This window comes from Salarias fasciatus, chromosome 14, assembly GCF_902148845.1.
Source record: "Salarias fasciatus chromosome 14, fSalaFa1.1, whole genome shotgun sequence".
Taxonomy (NCBI): Eukaryota; Metazoa; Chordata; class Actinopteri; order Blenniiformes; family Blenniidae; genus Salarias; species Salarias fasciatus.
In genome coordinates this window covers 30,054,739-30,068,313 of record NC_043758.1, presented here as the reverse complement: position 1 = coordinate 30,068,313, position 13,575 = coordinate 30,054,739, and the positions used below count along the sequence as shown (strand labels likewise).

Below are 13,575 nucleotides of genomic sequence, written 5' to 3'. Positions count from 1 at the left end.
CCAGTACTCCTGATGCCGACTCAAATCTTGTAAACTTAACAGAAATTATTAATATACTGCATTTATCTTTGACATTGTTCATGGTTAGTGTTTCAACACACAATAAATACCATTATGTTTGCAGTTCTGAAATCAATTTGCAATATTTTGCATGTGTTTTTGTTGTTTTTGTATTGCATTTAAGTTTTTTTTTATTATTATTATTGTTACAATTATTAAAGCACCAGAAGATACATTTCTGTGATCAAGAACAGCAAGTTTCATATCTTTCTGGGATGTAATGTGATGAAAACATGACTTAAAGTAATTTACTATTTCCTCATATCTTCCACTTTGTACCAACATGGCATGTAGTTCAGTAAAGTCCTCGTTTCTGCCCTTTCAATACATTCTACAGCTTCGATAACACAACAATAAAGAATAAGACAAGTTTGGTGAAAACAGAATATTTCTGAGGTCCGTCTTTTTTCTTGTCGGCCTCTGAAATAAATCTCTCAGAATAGTGTTTAGAAGCAGCCCGCTCTGCTCTCGGTTTTTATGGCCCTGCTGCTCTGCACTCAGCTGTTTTCTGCGTTCTATTATTGGTGGATGGAGACATATTTGGGTTGAGGATTCTTCGGTTTAATTGCTGTTGACAGAGCCGGGCGTGCAGAGGGCACGCCGGTGTGTCATCCGCCCCGACCGGTCCCGTGACCGCCTCGCCGGCTTTGTCATCTGTGTTGAAAGCGCGGCCATCTTTCGCCCACGCGGCCCCGTCAGTCCTCGTAAACATCCACGTCCCCGGACTAAAGCTCTGAGGGCGACGATCCGCGCTCCTCCTCCGGGAAGAATGTCGCTTTGTTTGACCTGTGACCTCTGACATGTGTCCACCATCTGACGGCGATCGGCCCAAAACTGGGGCGATGCAGAAGTGGGTCTCAGCTCCTGAGATGAGATGAGAGAGAGAGAGAGAGAGAGAGAGCAAGAGAGAGAGAGCGAGAGAGAGAGATATGTTCGAGTCTTTGAAGCCATTTCAATTCAGTTCATCTCCTCTGGGCCCCGGCATCTGGTTTTTTTGGACTGCTAATTTTTCACAAGTTTATTCCTGAAACTGGGTCTGAAGTTGGTCTTTTGAGACTGACTTATTGCGACCATCGCATTTCCTGAACCGGAGATAACATTCCTGACATTAAAGACTCAATTTATTGAAGTGTTTGGAGATGTGATGAAATCCTGCCAGACTGTGCCAAATCTCTCAGTCCATAAAAAAAATTCATCTGTGCTTAAGCAGAAGTAAAAATACACTCATAACAGTATGACTTATATGTTTCTAACTTATATTTATTTCTCATTTTCCCCCCTGCATCTCTCTCTGAGACTTGTGTTTTTGTGCCTGGAGATAAGGGAGCAGTTGTGCCTGCTAACTCCGGAGCTGCATGGATACCCCCTGGTGGTTCAGAGCCGAAAACCTGCCAGAAATGTGCTGGCTGAGTCTCCCTCCCTCCCTCCCTGCTTTAAATCATCCTCCTCGTTGCAGAAAAAATGAAAAATGGGACTGCCAGGTGCCTCCTATCGTTTGACCTCATTTGCGGTGTGGCCTGAAAGTGTCAAACAGAATCAGAGGAAGGCGGCTAAAAATCACACCTGTCCTCTTTAATTCGGCCCCTCTCTTTCCCGTCACGGCGGAGTCGCGGCCAGATCGGCCGCTCGCCCGGCCAAGTGCTTCCCTCAACACAACGCGGCCTCATCGCTCATGCAGCGCACGGCCGGCCGAGTGCGTTTGGTCCAGCCGGGCGCCGAAACATGTGCAGATAAAAAACTCCAGCCGCCGGTCGGGCTCGTTTCAAATCGACTGCCATGATTGAAGGTCAGCAGAGTTGCAGAGAGGCATCCTGTGCGTTCAGGCTGAATTCTGCCTCTGCCAGGGAGAAATGTGGAAAGAGGGCGAGAAACCAAGAGCATCAATCAGAGCAGTGGGCCGCAGAGGGGGAACGGAGGAGAGAGAGCGGACAAATGGGGGGGAGGCTCACCAGTCTGCTTCGTCCCCAAGCCTCCTCATTCTGATTTTAAGTTTCTCAGTTGATCCTATTAGGGAATTAAGTAAAGAATTAAATACTGTACTGGGTTACATTCCTGACTCAAGGATCCACAGCCTGGTGGTAAAACCATCATTTTTTTCCTTTAAGAAACAACTCATTCAATTGTATTCCTCCAAATGAACCTTTATTTTAATCTCCAAGCTTTCCATCTTCTTCATTAAGTATAAGATATTGATCTATATCGTTCAGACAACCTCATTTGGACCAACATTACTTGTAATTACTCATTAAATATCGTAAAATATTGCATTGTGATTTTACTATATTAAATTATAGACATACGGTTAGAATCCAGAGTGTTCAGGAGTAATTTGGCCTGCGCCACAGGTTATATTTTGACTTCATCCTCAGGTACACTGCGGCGCTGCAGGAGCGGCGGATTATTGGGGACAACAGATCGATGAGCAGAGAAGCCGCCTCTGAGTGAACAAAAGCTAAATCATGCCAGCGCTGCGGTGGAGACTCTCTATTGAGCGCTGTGATCGCAGTGTTGAAGAATGTGAAGACAAATCCTCATTCCTGAATTCAGAAGCCTCCTAATGGCTTTCACAGCCAAATAATATCAGCCATTTCTCTCAGCTTTCAGACTGAAGGCAAAGCCTGAAAAATGCCAACACGACTCATCCCTCCTAGTTTTCAGATTGGTGATCATCCTAATCTTTAAACAACAGCCTCTCACTGCTGCAGTTTTTGACGTTTTCATTTTTTTCTGTTTTGCAGATTTTCAATAACATGATCAGCACCGCAGGGGCAGGTAAGAAAATCTCTTTTTGTAGCTTATTTTGATTGTCTTGTTCTTCACAGATGGGAGACATGATGGAGACATACTCTGTCGTAGTAGTGCTGAAATGATAAAGAATGGCACGGTGGTGCAGCGGTTAGCACACACAGAAGGTGACGTCTCTGTGTGGAGTTTGCATGTTCTCACTCTGCAGTTAATCCTGTGTCACATTCCAAAGACATGTTCGGAAGGTTGACTACTGCTTCTAAACAGTCTCATTATGTTGGCAAATTGAATTTAAACCCAGTTTACATGAGAACTACATCCTTTTCAATTCGTTGCCGTGTAAACATGAAACTTTTCTGAGACGCAAACACAGAAACTATGTGTTTTCCCTTGAAACATCTTGTAAAATGGAGTCTAGGTTTCCTCTAGATGTGAAAATATGTGTGAACTGGTCACCAGTTCGGGATGTACTCTATGTTGGTCCATCGTCAGCTCGGTTTGGCTCCAGCGCAAAGCAACCCGAGTTGATCGAGACGCATCAAAGGAATGTTTTAAAAGTACATTCACCTGCTGGATTTTGAACAAGTTCTTACCCTAAAATCTGAAATGAAACTGCTCGGTCTAATTCAGTTTTGGAGCTGGATCGTTGAAGGAGTCTTGGGTTTCAGGGCATAACGCTCTGTAACTGGACCTCCGCTGGGCTGTCTGGCACTTTAAGAGGCTCTCGGAGCGAGCAGATGCCGCCGCGCTCCGGCTCGCTCGGCGGCTTCGCTCAGGCTCTGCACAGTGTTAAAGAGACGGACGGCCACAGGTGTCGGCGGCTCCCTCCCAGCCGCTGCCTCAAGAATGTCCAAACGCGCAGCCTCTTGTTTTAAAAGCCTTTCATATTGTCGTCACCGGGAGCGACGCGGTTAAAATTAGGCGGCGTGCCAGATCATTGTTTCTGTTTCGCTGAGGGGAAATACTTGGCCCGGTGTGATGTGGCCTTTCGGGGGCAGCTGCGTGATTTGTACGGATGCCATTTTAGACTCGGGTTGCACTCTCGCATGACCCCGGCCGTACGCGACGGTACCGCTCGAGTGGACGTTGTGACGGCCTGGAAGAAGAAGCTCCCCGTCACTTTTATGGAGCTGTGAGCTAACGTGTGGTCTGCGGGTGTGTGTGATGTATGACCGCTGGCTGTTGCTAAGTGTGATTCTTGGAAACCCGAGTCCGGGACGGCTGCGAGCAACATCAACGAGTTTGTCAACACAACTGTGACACTCACTTTAAGCATGTTAATGATGGCGTCTGTCCACCATGTTTTAATTTGACGGAGATGAACCCCGTCTCTTCAATTCAGCCATGACATAAATGAAATCTATACTCGATTTCACTCTGAATCCAGCGATAAAACGGCTTTGAGAGTGATACTGTTGTAAAGGGAAAAGCTGGCAGGGACTCAGACGCGTTGGATTTAATATTCCCCGGTTTGTATTTTACAGCTGGACTGCCGAAAACCTTTTTTTTTTTTTTTTTGAAACAGATATTACAGAGAGCCAGATGGCTCTCAGCATAACAACGCTGTCCACGCCATTAAGCTGACATTGTCCATGAGAGCAGAGCGCTGCGCTCGGCTCCATCCCAGCAAACTCACTATTCTCTGTTATTAATGGAGAGTGTACATTTATTTACAGCGGTAAACACAACTTGTCTGTATCTAAACACAGAAAGGTCATCGCCTGTCGCTCAGAGCATTTGAGTCTCTGTCAAGAGAAGAGATCAGATTAAAATGGATTCCTTCAACACTAAGCATGTATTTTTCCAATTCGGAGTCCAGGAAAGTTTGGACTTTGGCATCATGTTTGCAGTGTTTTGTTTTGCACAATAACAGTTTACTTCCACATTGCATGGTTTTGTGTATATCAAGTTCCCGTCATATTTTTAGAAAAAGCTCTGAAGTTTACAAAGCCGCTTCTTTCTTTGTGTGTGTGTGTGTGTGTGTGTGTGTGTGTGTGTGTGTGTGTGTGTGTGTGTGTGTGTGTGTGTGTGTGTGTGTGTGTGTGTGTGTGTGGGTTAGTTTGTTTATTTTTCACTTTTCTGAAACTTTAAATAAAGCAGTGATTCGAAGAACGGCCTGCTGATCTGAGGTTTTCCACTAAATATTTAGCACAGTAAACATATTCTACACCACTTCACGACACACAGTGTGTACACGTCTCTAAAGCAGCACAGCTTTCTGGGATAAAACTAAAGCAAACATCAAATAACAGATCTCTGTGTCACACACACACACACACACACACACACACACACACACACACACACACACACACACACACACACACGGATATAGATATGCAAAACTTGACAAAATTCAAATTACAACAATTTTAAACTTTTTTTTTTCCTGCACTTAATGAGTGGAGGCTGCTCAGCTGAATCACTAACATTTATCACATTTGTAACATTTTTGTCATCGATATGACTTTTTAAAGGACGAGTACAAGTTTGAATCGTTAGCTGCTTACCAATACCGAGGACTGAAATGAGTACTGTTTAGATGGTTCACAGCAAGTTACAACCTTCGCATGTCATTTGTGCATGGAGAATAAATTTTACTTTTTTCTTTTATGTTAAAAAAAAGTCTATCTTATACTCCATGCACAAATGACATGTGAAGGTTGTGACTTGCTGCGAACCACTTCTGCACAGATTTTACTCTGAGCTGAGTAATACTGACCTGGTTATATCAGGGACCAGTACTGGTTCTGGTTTTGGTACATCTGTCAGCTGAAGTACATCTTGTCCTCTCTATCTGTGAGGAGCTCATGACATCTTTGTCAGTTTTTCCCTCCTCTCGCGACTGTCTTTTGTTAGTTTGGTGAAACTTCACATTGTCACTGCTGCAGAGCTCTTTAATGGCGTTCAGTTCCTGCTTTTAACGTCCTGCCGGTTTGTCCTCTTGTCCATTCAAAATAAGACAGGGAAGAGCACGTTCAGAAATAGCTCTTCCTTCGTGTTGTTATTTATTTGCGATCTTTTGCAGAGGACTTCTGGGAAAAGCGCTGGACCTTTTAGCCTCCGGGACTTCTTGTTTTGCCTGCTATTAAAAAACAAAACCCCCTGATCATTTCTAATAAACCCAGTCAGCATTCTGTCTGCAGAGGATAAAGAAGTGTCTCATCTTAAACTGTGTGAATTTGTGGTATCGAAACCTCTGTAGTCATGAAAACATTGAAACAGATTAAATAAAAACATGGAACATCAGCCAGATTGTCTTCTGCTTCAGAGCAGCACATCCTGTACTGTCTTTAGATTAAGTTTTGAAGTTAAAGTTACATTTTAATCTACATGGTTCTATTTGTGGAAGTAGTGTGTGTCTCAGATGAGATTTCAGTCCTTGTCGGCACACGCACATCTTGTTATTTGAATCTACACACAAATTGAAACACACGGGAACTCGTAAGTCGTGTTGCTCCTGTGATGGACCCGTAACTTCTGGAAGAACAAGAGACATTTCAGCCTCCTGGGTTTGTTGCTTTGTTTAATCGAAAACCCACAAATCATCTTCGATGTGCTCAGAAGATATCTGACTCGACGAGTCGGGAAGAAAAGATGGAACCCTCAGCCTCACGTGTTTATTTTCTGGAGGCATTACACGGCTTGTGTAAGACATTCTTCAGGTCTGGATGACGGGCTGGGAGCACCTCATTCCCTCTCGCTCGCTGTAATTTGTATGGAAATCTATTCCCATCAGCCTCTTTAATTGCAGGGTGAAAATTAATGTCTTCCTCTGGTGAGAGGAGGCTCCGGTCCTCATCCTCCAAACCCCCGCTGCCTCCACCGACATCAATCATAGGATTAATGAATCCGGAGTGACACTCAGACACTGAAGGCTGCAGATCTGTCCAGGTTTCTGTCAGACGGAGGACAAATGACGATCGGGCTGCTCTTATCAGTCTGAGCTCAAACCTGCGTTTGATACTTTCATGATTTTAGTGGTGAGTTACTGTCGTATTTAGGAAAGGTTTCTTTTTTTTTTTTCTTTGCTCTGTCAGTGGAACAAAGATTTCTTTGGAGATAGCAGATCATCAAAAGGGTGACAGGGTCCAAAGAGAAGCGGTTATGCAGAACTTCACTTGACTTTTGGCTGGCATAAATAAATAACCGTGCGCTTTGTTATGATAAACATCGCCGTCTCGAATGCCAGTCCGAGGGAAAAATCACACAAGTGCCGCTCCGACGGCACTCTGGCCCAGAACTGTCAGGCTGAAGCCTCCTCTCAGCCTTTGAGGTTTTAAACAGTCCGTGTTCATTTACACAGATCCTCTCTCTGAATAAATATGCTAATCTGCTCTCAATGTGGAAATCTCTTGCTGCTGATTATAAGAAAAACAAAGAAGAAACTCAGTGAATCCTTCGGAGTCCTCTTTTTTATTTTTTGAGGGAAGTAATTTAAAGCCCCTGCCGTCCCCCTTCGCAGGTTGGTGTGAATGACTCTGAAGGAAAAGCTGCACAAAAGATGGAAAGCCTTGTTTTGAGTGGATATTTTTTAATCCTCTATAGTGAGTGTTAAATGTCACCCGGTGATGAAATCCCAAGAGCATTCTTGGTGCTTTCTTAATTAAGGTCTCTTCTAATCAGGCCACATGTTTTGGTGGGGAAGACGGCGTCTTTGGCAGGTGCTTCAGGCTGGGAAAAGACGACGGAGTAAATAATGAATGTGTGGGATCTAAATCTCAAGGCTCTAAAAAGCAAATGTTTCTAATTAAATGTGGAAAAACAAAAAAGATAGCTGGAGCACATTGTCTTCAGAGGATCGGCACGTTCTGTACTGTGTCGAGTTAGCATGAGTGGTCACGTTACATTTGAATCAGTGAGATTCAGTTTGTCCCTGTGGCTGTGACAATGGATCACAGGAACAAAAAACTATAAATACCTACGCTGAAACACGTGAAGGTAATGTCTTCTTCCGTTTAACAGTGTTCTATCTCTTCACCCTAATTTGCACTGATTTTATTTGGCTCTCCAACTTTTATTTCTTATAGTCGTGGGGGTTCAACCAAGCAGCTGACATTTGAGGTACACCTTAAATGGGTCACCAGTCCATCTCTCTCCTGAGCCGCAGCAAAATGCCAAACTAGTACTTATGATGTGAAATCGCGTCCCAAAGTCTTTGCTTTTGACATACGTATATAAGTCAGAGAAAGAAACTAATGTGTTTCATTCCCTGGAGTTCACAAAGACAACTGAATGACTCGGACTGATTTCTCAGTCGAATTACATCCTGAACGAGTTTCAAACATGACTCCCACAGAAGGAAAGCGACCGACAGGAGAGTCCCCCTCCATGTGAAGCGGCTTCTCCGTGGGCCCCATGCACATTATTATAAATCACCAGTGCAGCTCTGGACCGTTGGGTATTATATAATGTGGCTGCTAATGCATGACAGCAGGGTCGTCTTATACGCTCCTTGACTCGCTGCATGTTGTTCAGCTGCTCTCAGAGTCCCCAACGCCGGTCTCAGCCGGGGTCACTGCCTGCTGCCAGGGGGGCCGGCCGGGACCTCAAACAGCTGAAGAGAGGCGGGCTGAATATGAACATCACATCCCGCTGTGCCAGGGATTAAAATCTCTGTTGTTCTGATTCTGACCTCTCTGCTGAAGTTGTTTCAAAACATTTCAAACCAAACTTAGCTCAGTGCCGCATTATTCCCCAGGCGTGTCGAAGGAGGAGATCATCTTGGAAGAACAACGTTCCTTTTCTGTTTGCTGAAGACCCCTCACACTACGGAGGAAAGAAGATGGAAAGGTTTTGTTGTGTTTCGGGTGTCTGTTTACACGTCAACGGTGCTCGGAGTCAAGCTTTTTGAAAACGGTCCGACTCCGTCTCTGTCAACTTCCATGGACTTGGCTTTGAATTTACATGTTACTGTATGGCTGCTATATAATATAGTGCAAAAAATGGAATTTGTGAGATTTTGAGAACTTCACATGAGCATTTTTTTCAGCTTGTTTGAAAAATGCTTGCAGTAATTTTCTCTTACCTGCTCCAAAGATCATGTGTGGTGCATTAGAAGTGGCTCTGGTGTTGGAAAAAAAAAAAAAGACAACACAGCACATTTTTTTCCCACCACAACGTGTGAATGTGGCGCAACAATTTTTTTTTGTTTTTCAAACACAGACCTTGCCTTTGTAAAACATCTTGATTACCAACTGCAGTAAAAATTCATTTTCATGAGATTGCGGCGTTGTTTTCGCCTCTCGTCCCTCCGCGTCCCCTAACAGGTGCCAGATCAGTGACTTCATGCTCTGAATTCACGTGCAAGTCGTCATTTGGTGAATGCAGCTCAGACTATAAAGGGTGCTGCTGGCATGACGAGCGCATGAAAAATTCCACACATGGAAAGATGGAAAACGGCTTGTGGTTTCCTGAGTGCAGAGGCCAGCTCGGCTGCTTGACAGGGAGAGCCAGAGAGGGGGGGGAAAAAAATAAGCCCGATAGTATTTCTGGACTTTTCTTTGTATATACAGTAATTTGTCAAGGTTGTGAAAACATTAGGGAACTATCTGGTTAACCCTCTCTGAAATCTTTTAACGTTTTTATTGCAATTTCAACATTTTCGTTGCAATTACTGCAGCTATTGTGCACACAATGGCACATAATACCATTTAATAATGCCTTCAAGAGCTTCGCATTGAATAAGACCAGCATGCTCCACGTTTTCCACGATGTCCAGGCATAGTTCAATTCAAAGTGAAAATCACTTGGTGTGATCCAGTCCCTGTGCAAACGTTTTAACTCAGACTATTTCCCAATTTTATGTTCATCATTACAGGAAATAAGCTTATTGTTCTGATTCTCAATTATGCCGTGAAGACACAGTCTCCAAATCCTTTGTGGGGACAACTTCCTCAGATAGTCCAAGGTGTGTGTGCGTGTGTGCGTGTGTGCGTGTGTGCGTGTGTGCGTGAGTGCGTGCGTGCGTGCGTGTGTGCGTGCGTGCGTGCGTGTGTGCGTGTGCGCATGCTGTGGAATTCAGGCCTGGATTTTGTAAAGTAAGTGGAAGGAGACGCGTGCAACCGTGTCAGGATGCAGGCCAGTTGCAGCCCTTGAGAGTGTGTGTGTGTGTGTGTGTGTGTGTGTGTGCGTGTGTGGCAAAACAAAGGCTAACAGGTTGGTCCAGCACTCAGCTGCCAACCGAGAAGAAAGGCAGGGAGAAGATTTAGGAAGTAATGAGGCAGGAAGGGCCGCGCTGCTTCGGGGTCCCACACCAGGATGTTCGCGGCCAAACAGTCAACCAGCTCACCTCCTGTTATCTCATTCTGTATGTACACCTTTCCTGTGAATGCCAAGCATTCTGCCTGGAAATGAATCCAAACAATGACTTCTTTCCCATCCAAGCCTTCATCAAGTGCAGCACTCCGCCGAGCAGTTCCTCGGGGTTCCTGCGTTTTGCGCACACACACGCTTCCCGAAGCCAAGAACATTTCTGCAGGGTCGGTTTAGGTACAGTAACTACATTGGCTCTTTCAGCGGCCTTCCAGATTCCCCACATAGACCACAGAGCTTCCAGATGTTGCAGGGAGGCAGGGCACTCGCCCGGCGGCCGTCGCTTCCGTGTCCTCGGGTTGTCGGAGCGCGTGGCACGGCTCACACCGAGCGCTGTGTCCTTCCTCAGTGAAGCAGCGCCGTGGTCAGCCGTGCCGCCGGAGCTTTACATAGCTGTGCACTTCCACCTGTATCCAGATAACAAAAAAACATTTAGCGTGCCATTAAAGGAGGCTCTGTCCCGGGGCAGTGTAGCACTGCGGCTTTCTTGTGGTTTCAGACCTGATTAAGCAATTTGGCTCAGCAATCAAAGAGCAATAGCAGGCAGGAGCAGAACAGACTTCCTGCATCCTCTCCGCTCTCCGGCTCAGCGGCTTTAAAAGTCAAGAGCCCGGCAGGACTTGTTTGTGTCTCGGTTTGAAAACAGTACCTGCTCTGTGTGTGTACAGTGTGGCCGATGGCTCCGGGAGCATTGTTGGCCGGAGTGATCGCTTTGACTTCATGCAAGCGTCATTCATAAAAATCAGCATTATAGATCATTTGCTTCACACCGAGGTGGGATTTCTTTTTGGTTCTCGGTTGGTAGAGCAGGTAGACTTCCAATCCAAAGGCTGCCGGTTCAGTCAACCGATCCCATTTTCAGTGGCTCTAAACACTGTTGTTGTGTAAACAGACTCCACAAATTCTACGAAAGATTTCTGTTTTCTAAAAAACATGGCTGTGTAGAGGGAGTCTGTAGATGCAGAAAGTGACTGATCTGATCTTGTAAAGGATGTTGAGATTGATCAAACTGTAAAATTCACTGTGCCATTTCTAATTCAATACATCAGACGTTATTCATTACCTCATTTTGTATGCACTTATGAAGCATATTTAGTGAATTTGCATTTCCTTTTGTTTCTTCCAAAGCAATAATTGTAAAGCTGAATGCAAATATCTCCAATAATTCACATGTGGGGTGAATAAATGTCTGTGTGGGTTATTGGTCCTTCATGGTGTTTAGGTGATCTTTCAACAGAGTTCAATTAGTTTGCTCAATTTGTAGCATTTATATGTGGTGATCATGAAAAATGTATGATTTTGCTCCGTTTGACAGCATTTTACCTGATTTAAATGGCACATGAGAGCTTTTTTTTTTTTAACTTTAAATCTTTAAACCAAATTGTGACTGACAATTTCCTTAAAAAAAAAAGGAAGAAATTGATGTCCTTTAAAGGGTTAATCTGTGTTGTGATAATCAGGATTGTAATCCACTTTCTTTATATAAGACGTTTACGGCAAAAGAGGAAACTCCAAGTTTGTCCTGCAGGCTTTGATTTAAGCAGTCGTCATTTTTTCCTTTGGTCTATGTGAGACACTTAACTTTGGTTTCTCTCCTGGGACGACGCTCATCTGGAAATATAAACATCAACGTCCTGTTTGAATTGTTTCGGAGAGGTTAATTTGATGCTGCGGCGTATCGTGAGCTGTGTGGAGACTTTCCCGCTCAGCTTTAGGTATTGAGAGTTAAACCAACCCGATCACATTGGCTGAAGGTCGCCGTAAATAAATCTACAGAACACAAAACCAGCTTGAAAAAGCCTTAACAACAATGAAGGATTAGCTTCTTTTTCTTTTTTTTTTTGCAACCTCTGGGAGAAAATCAGGAGTGAGAGTGATGGAGAGAGAAATGTACCTTTTTGATGAAATCCTCGTCGCTCTAACACAAACCAGGTGCTGCGGCGCGGTACGAATGTTTTTCCCATGCAGTTGTGTGGGCATCGCAGCCTGAACCGATGCAGACCTGACAGCATTACATGCTTTGTCGTTCAATTAAACAATAGCCGCACACGCCTGTCATGCCAGCTTTGCATTTTCCGAGCCTCTCTATACAAACTTTGACCCCTGCGAGTGTCCAGCTCTACCCATGATGCCTCGCTTTATGTTAGAGTTTGACAGAAAAAAGTCAGGTTATGTAACAGACTGCAGTGGTGAGCGCACATGATTCTATATATATTTTGAAACTAGACTTGACAAAGTTTATTGTCTGTTCAGGAACAATGACTCTGAAGCACAACCTTCACAACAGGAGGAAATCATGACGTTACAACTAAGAAAACAGCATTAGTGGCCACTTTAATGGATTGGGTCCAGAGCCGGCTCCTCCTTCCCTTAACCACATAATCTAAACCCAGATATACACCACATGTGTGGCTCCTCTGGAAAAATGAACTCGACTTGGGAATATATGGTCAGGAAATTTATAGCACATGCCTGAGACGAGCCCTCAGGGGCCGGGACGGAGGTGGAGGGGCGATCTCCCCGCGCCGCGCCGCGCTCCACCAGCCTTGTTTCCATTAGGCTGGGAAGTGCAATCTCCCAGACGTTTCTCGGAGGCCTGGCGTAGGACCTCCAGGCCAACAACATGACCCATTCACAGAGAAGAAATCAGTTTCCTCACATCTGGGATTTTCCCACTGCAACTCAGGGACAGCATTCCTCATCCGTCCCCAGACGTGGACGCAGGCAACACAAGCTCCGGAATGCAGAGTTCACAAGTAAATAGAAGTGTTTTTTTTTTTTTTTAAATCTGTTTTGTTTACAAAGACGGCAGGAAGAGACGGTGGACAAAAGCGTAATGCCAAGAAAACGTGTCGCTTTTTCATGGAAAAACTGGAAAAGGAGCGCGTTCTCAAAGCTGCCCTCCAACACAAACAAATGAGTGAGTCAGCGAAGAGAAAACATTCTCAAGCTGACTGATGTTTCCTCTCTTTGCATCTGCTATTACTTACACTGCCAAAGACCACTCCTGGGGCCAAGTCATTGTCTGGCCACGGCGGTCCTCGTTACGATAATGCTCATCTTTATTGCGCGAGTTGTTTCTTTATGGAGAGCAGAGGCGGGGGTGAGTCCGTTCAATAAAGGTCAGAGACCGATTCCAGCGTTTCCTCCATCACTTCTGCTCCTGACAGGGAGGGGATTGCCCATCTGTCTGTCCCTTCCTGCCCTGTCAGTCATTTGACCCAGAGATTGATGTCCTGTTTGCAGCGTCAACGCCTTGTCTTCTTTCATTTCTCTGCTTTTGACTCGACTCGACGTCAACAAACTGAAAGAAGAGACGGACAAACTTTTGAGGATTTAAGGAAAAACACTTGATATTTATCCCTTTTTTGGGGGGGAAATTATCTTCAAATAAAGACAGTTTTATTGTTGTACCCATCCATCTTCTCCACCACAGTCAGTCACACAAACTCACAT

The 13,575-nt window shown here is 44.8% G+C and overlaps 1 protein-coding gene across 1 annotated transcript in view; it reads left to right on the top strand.

The window, feature by feature from the left end:
- stard13b (StAR related lipid transfer domain containing 13b) overlaps positions 1-13,575 on the top strand; it is a 68,459-nt gene that overhangs the window by 14,652 nt on the left and 40,232 nt on the right. The window contains exon 5 of the mRNA XM_030109336.1: positions 2,799-2,832. Coding sequence (XP_029965196.1) covers positions 2,799-2,832 — 34 coding nt within the window. The remainder of the gene's footprint in view (positions 1-2,798; positions 2,833-13,575) is intronic.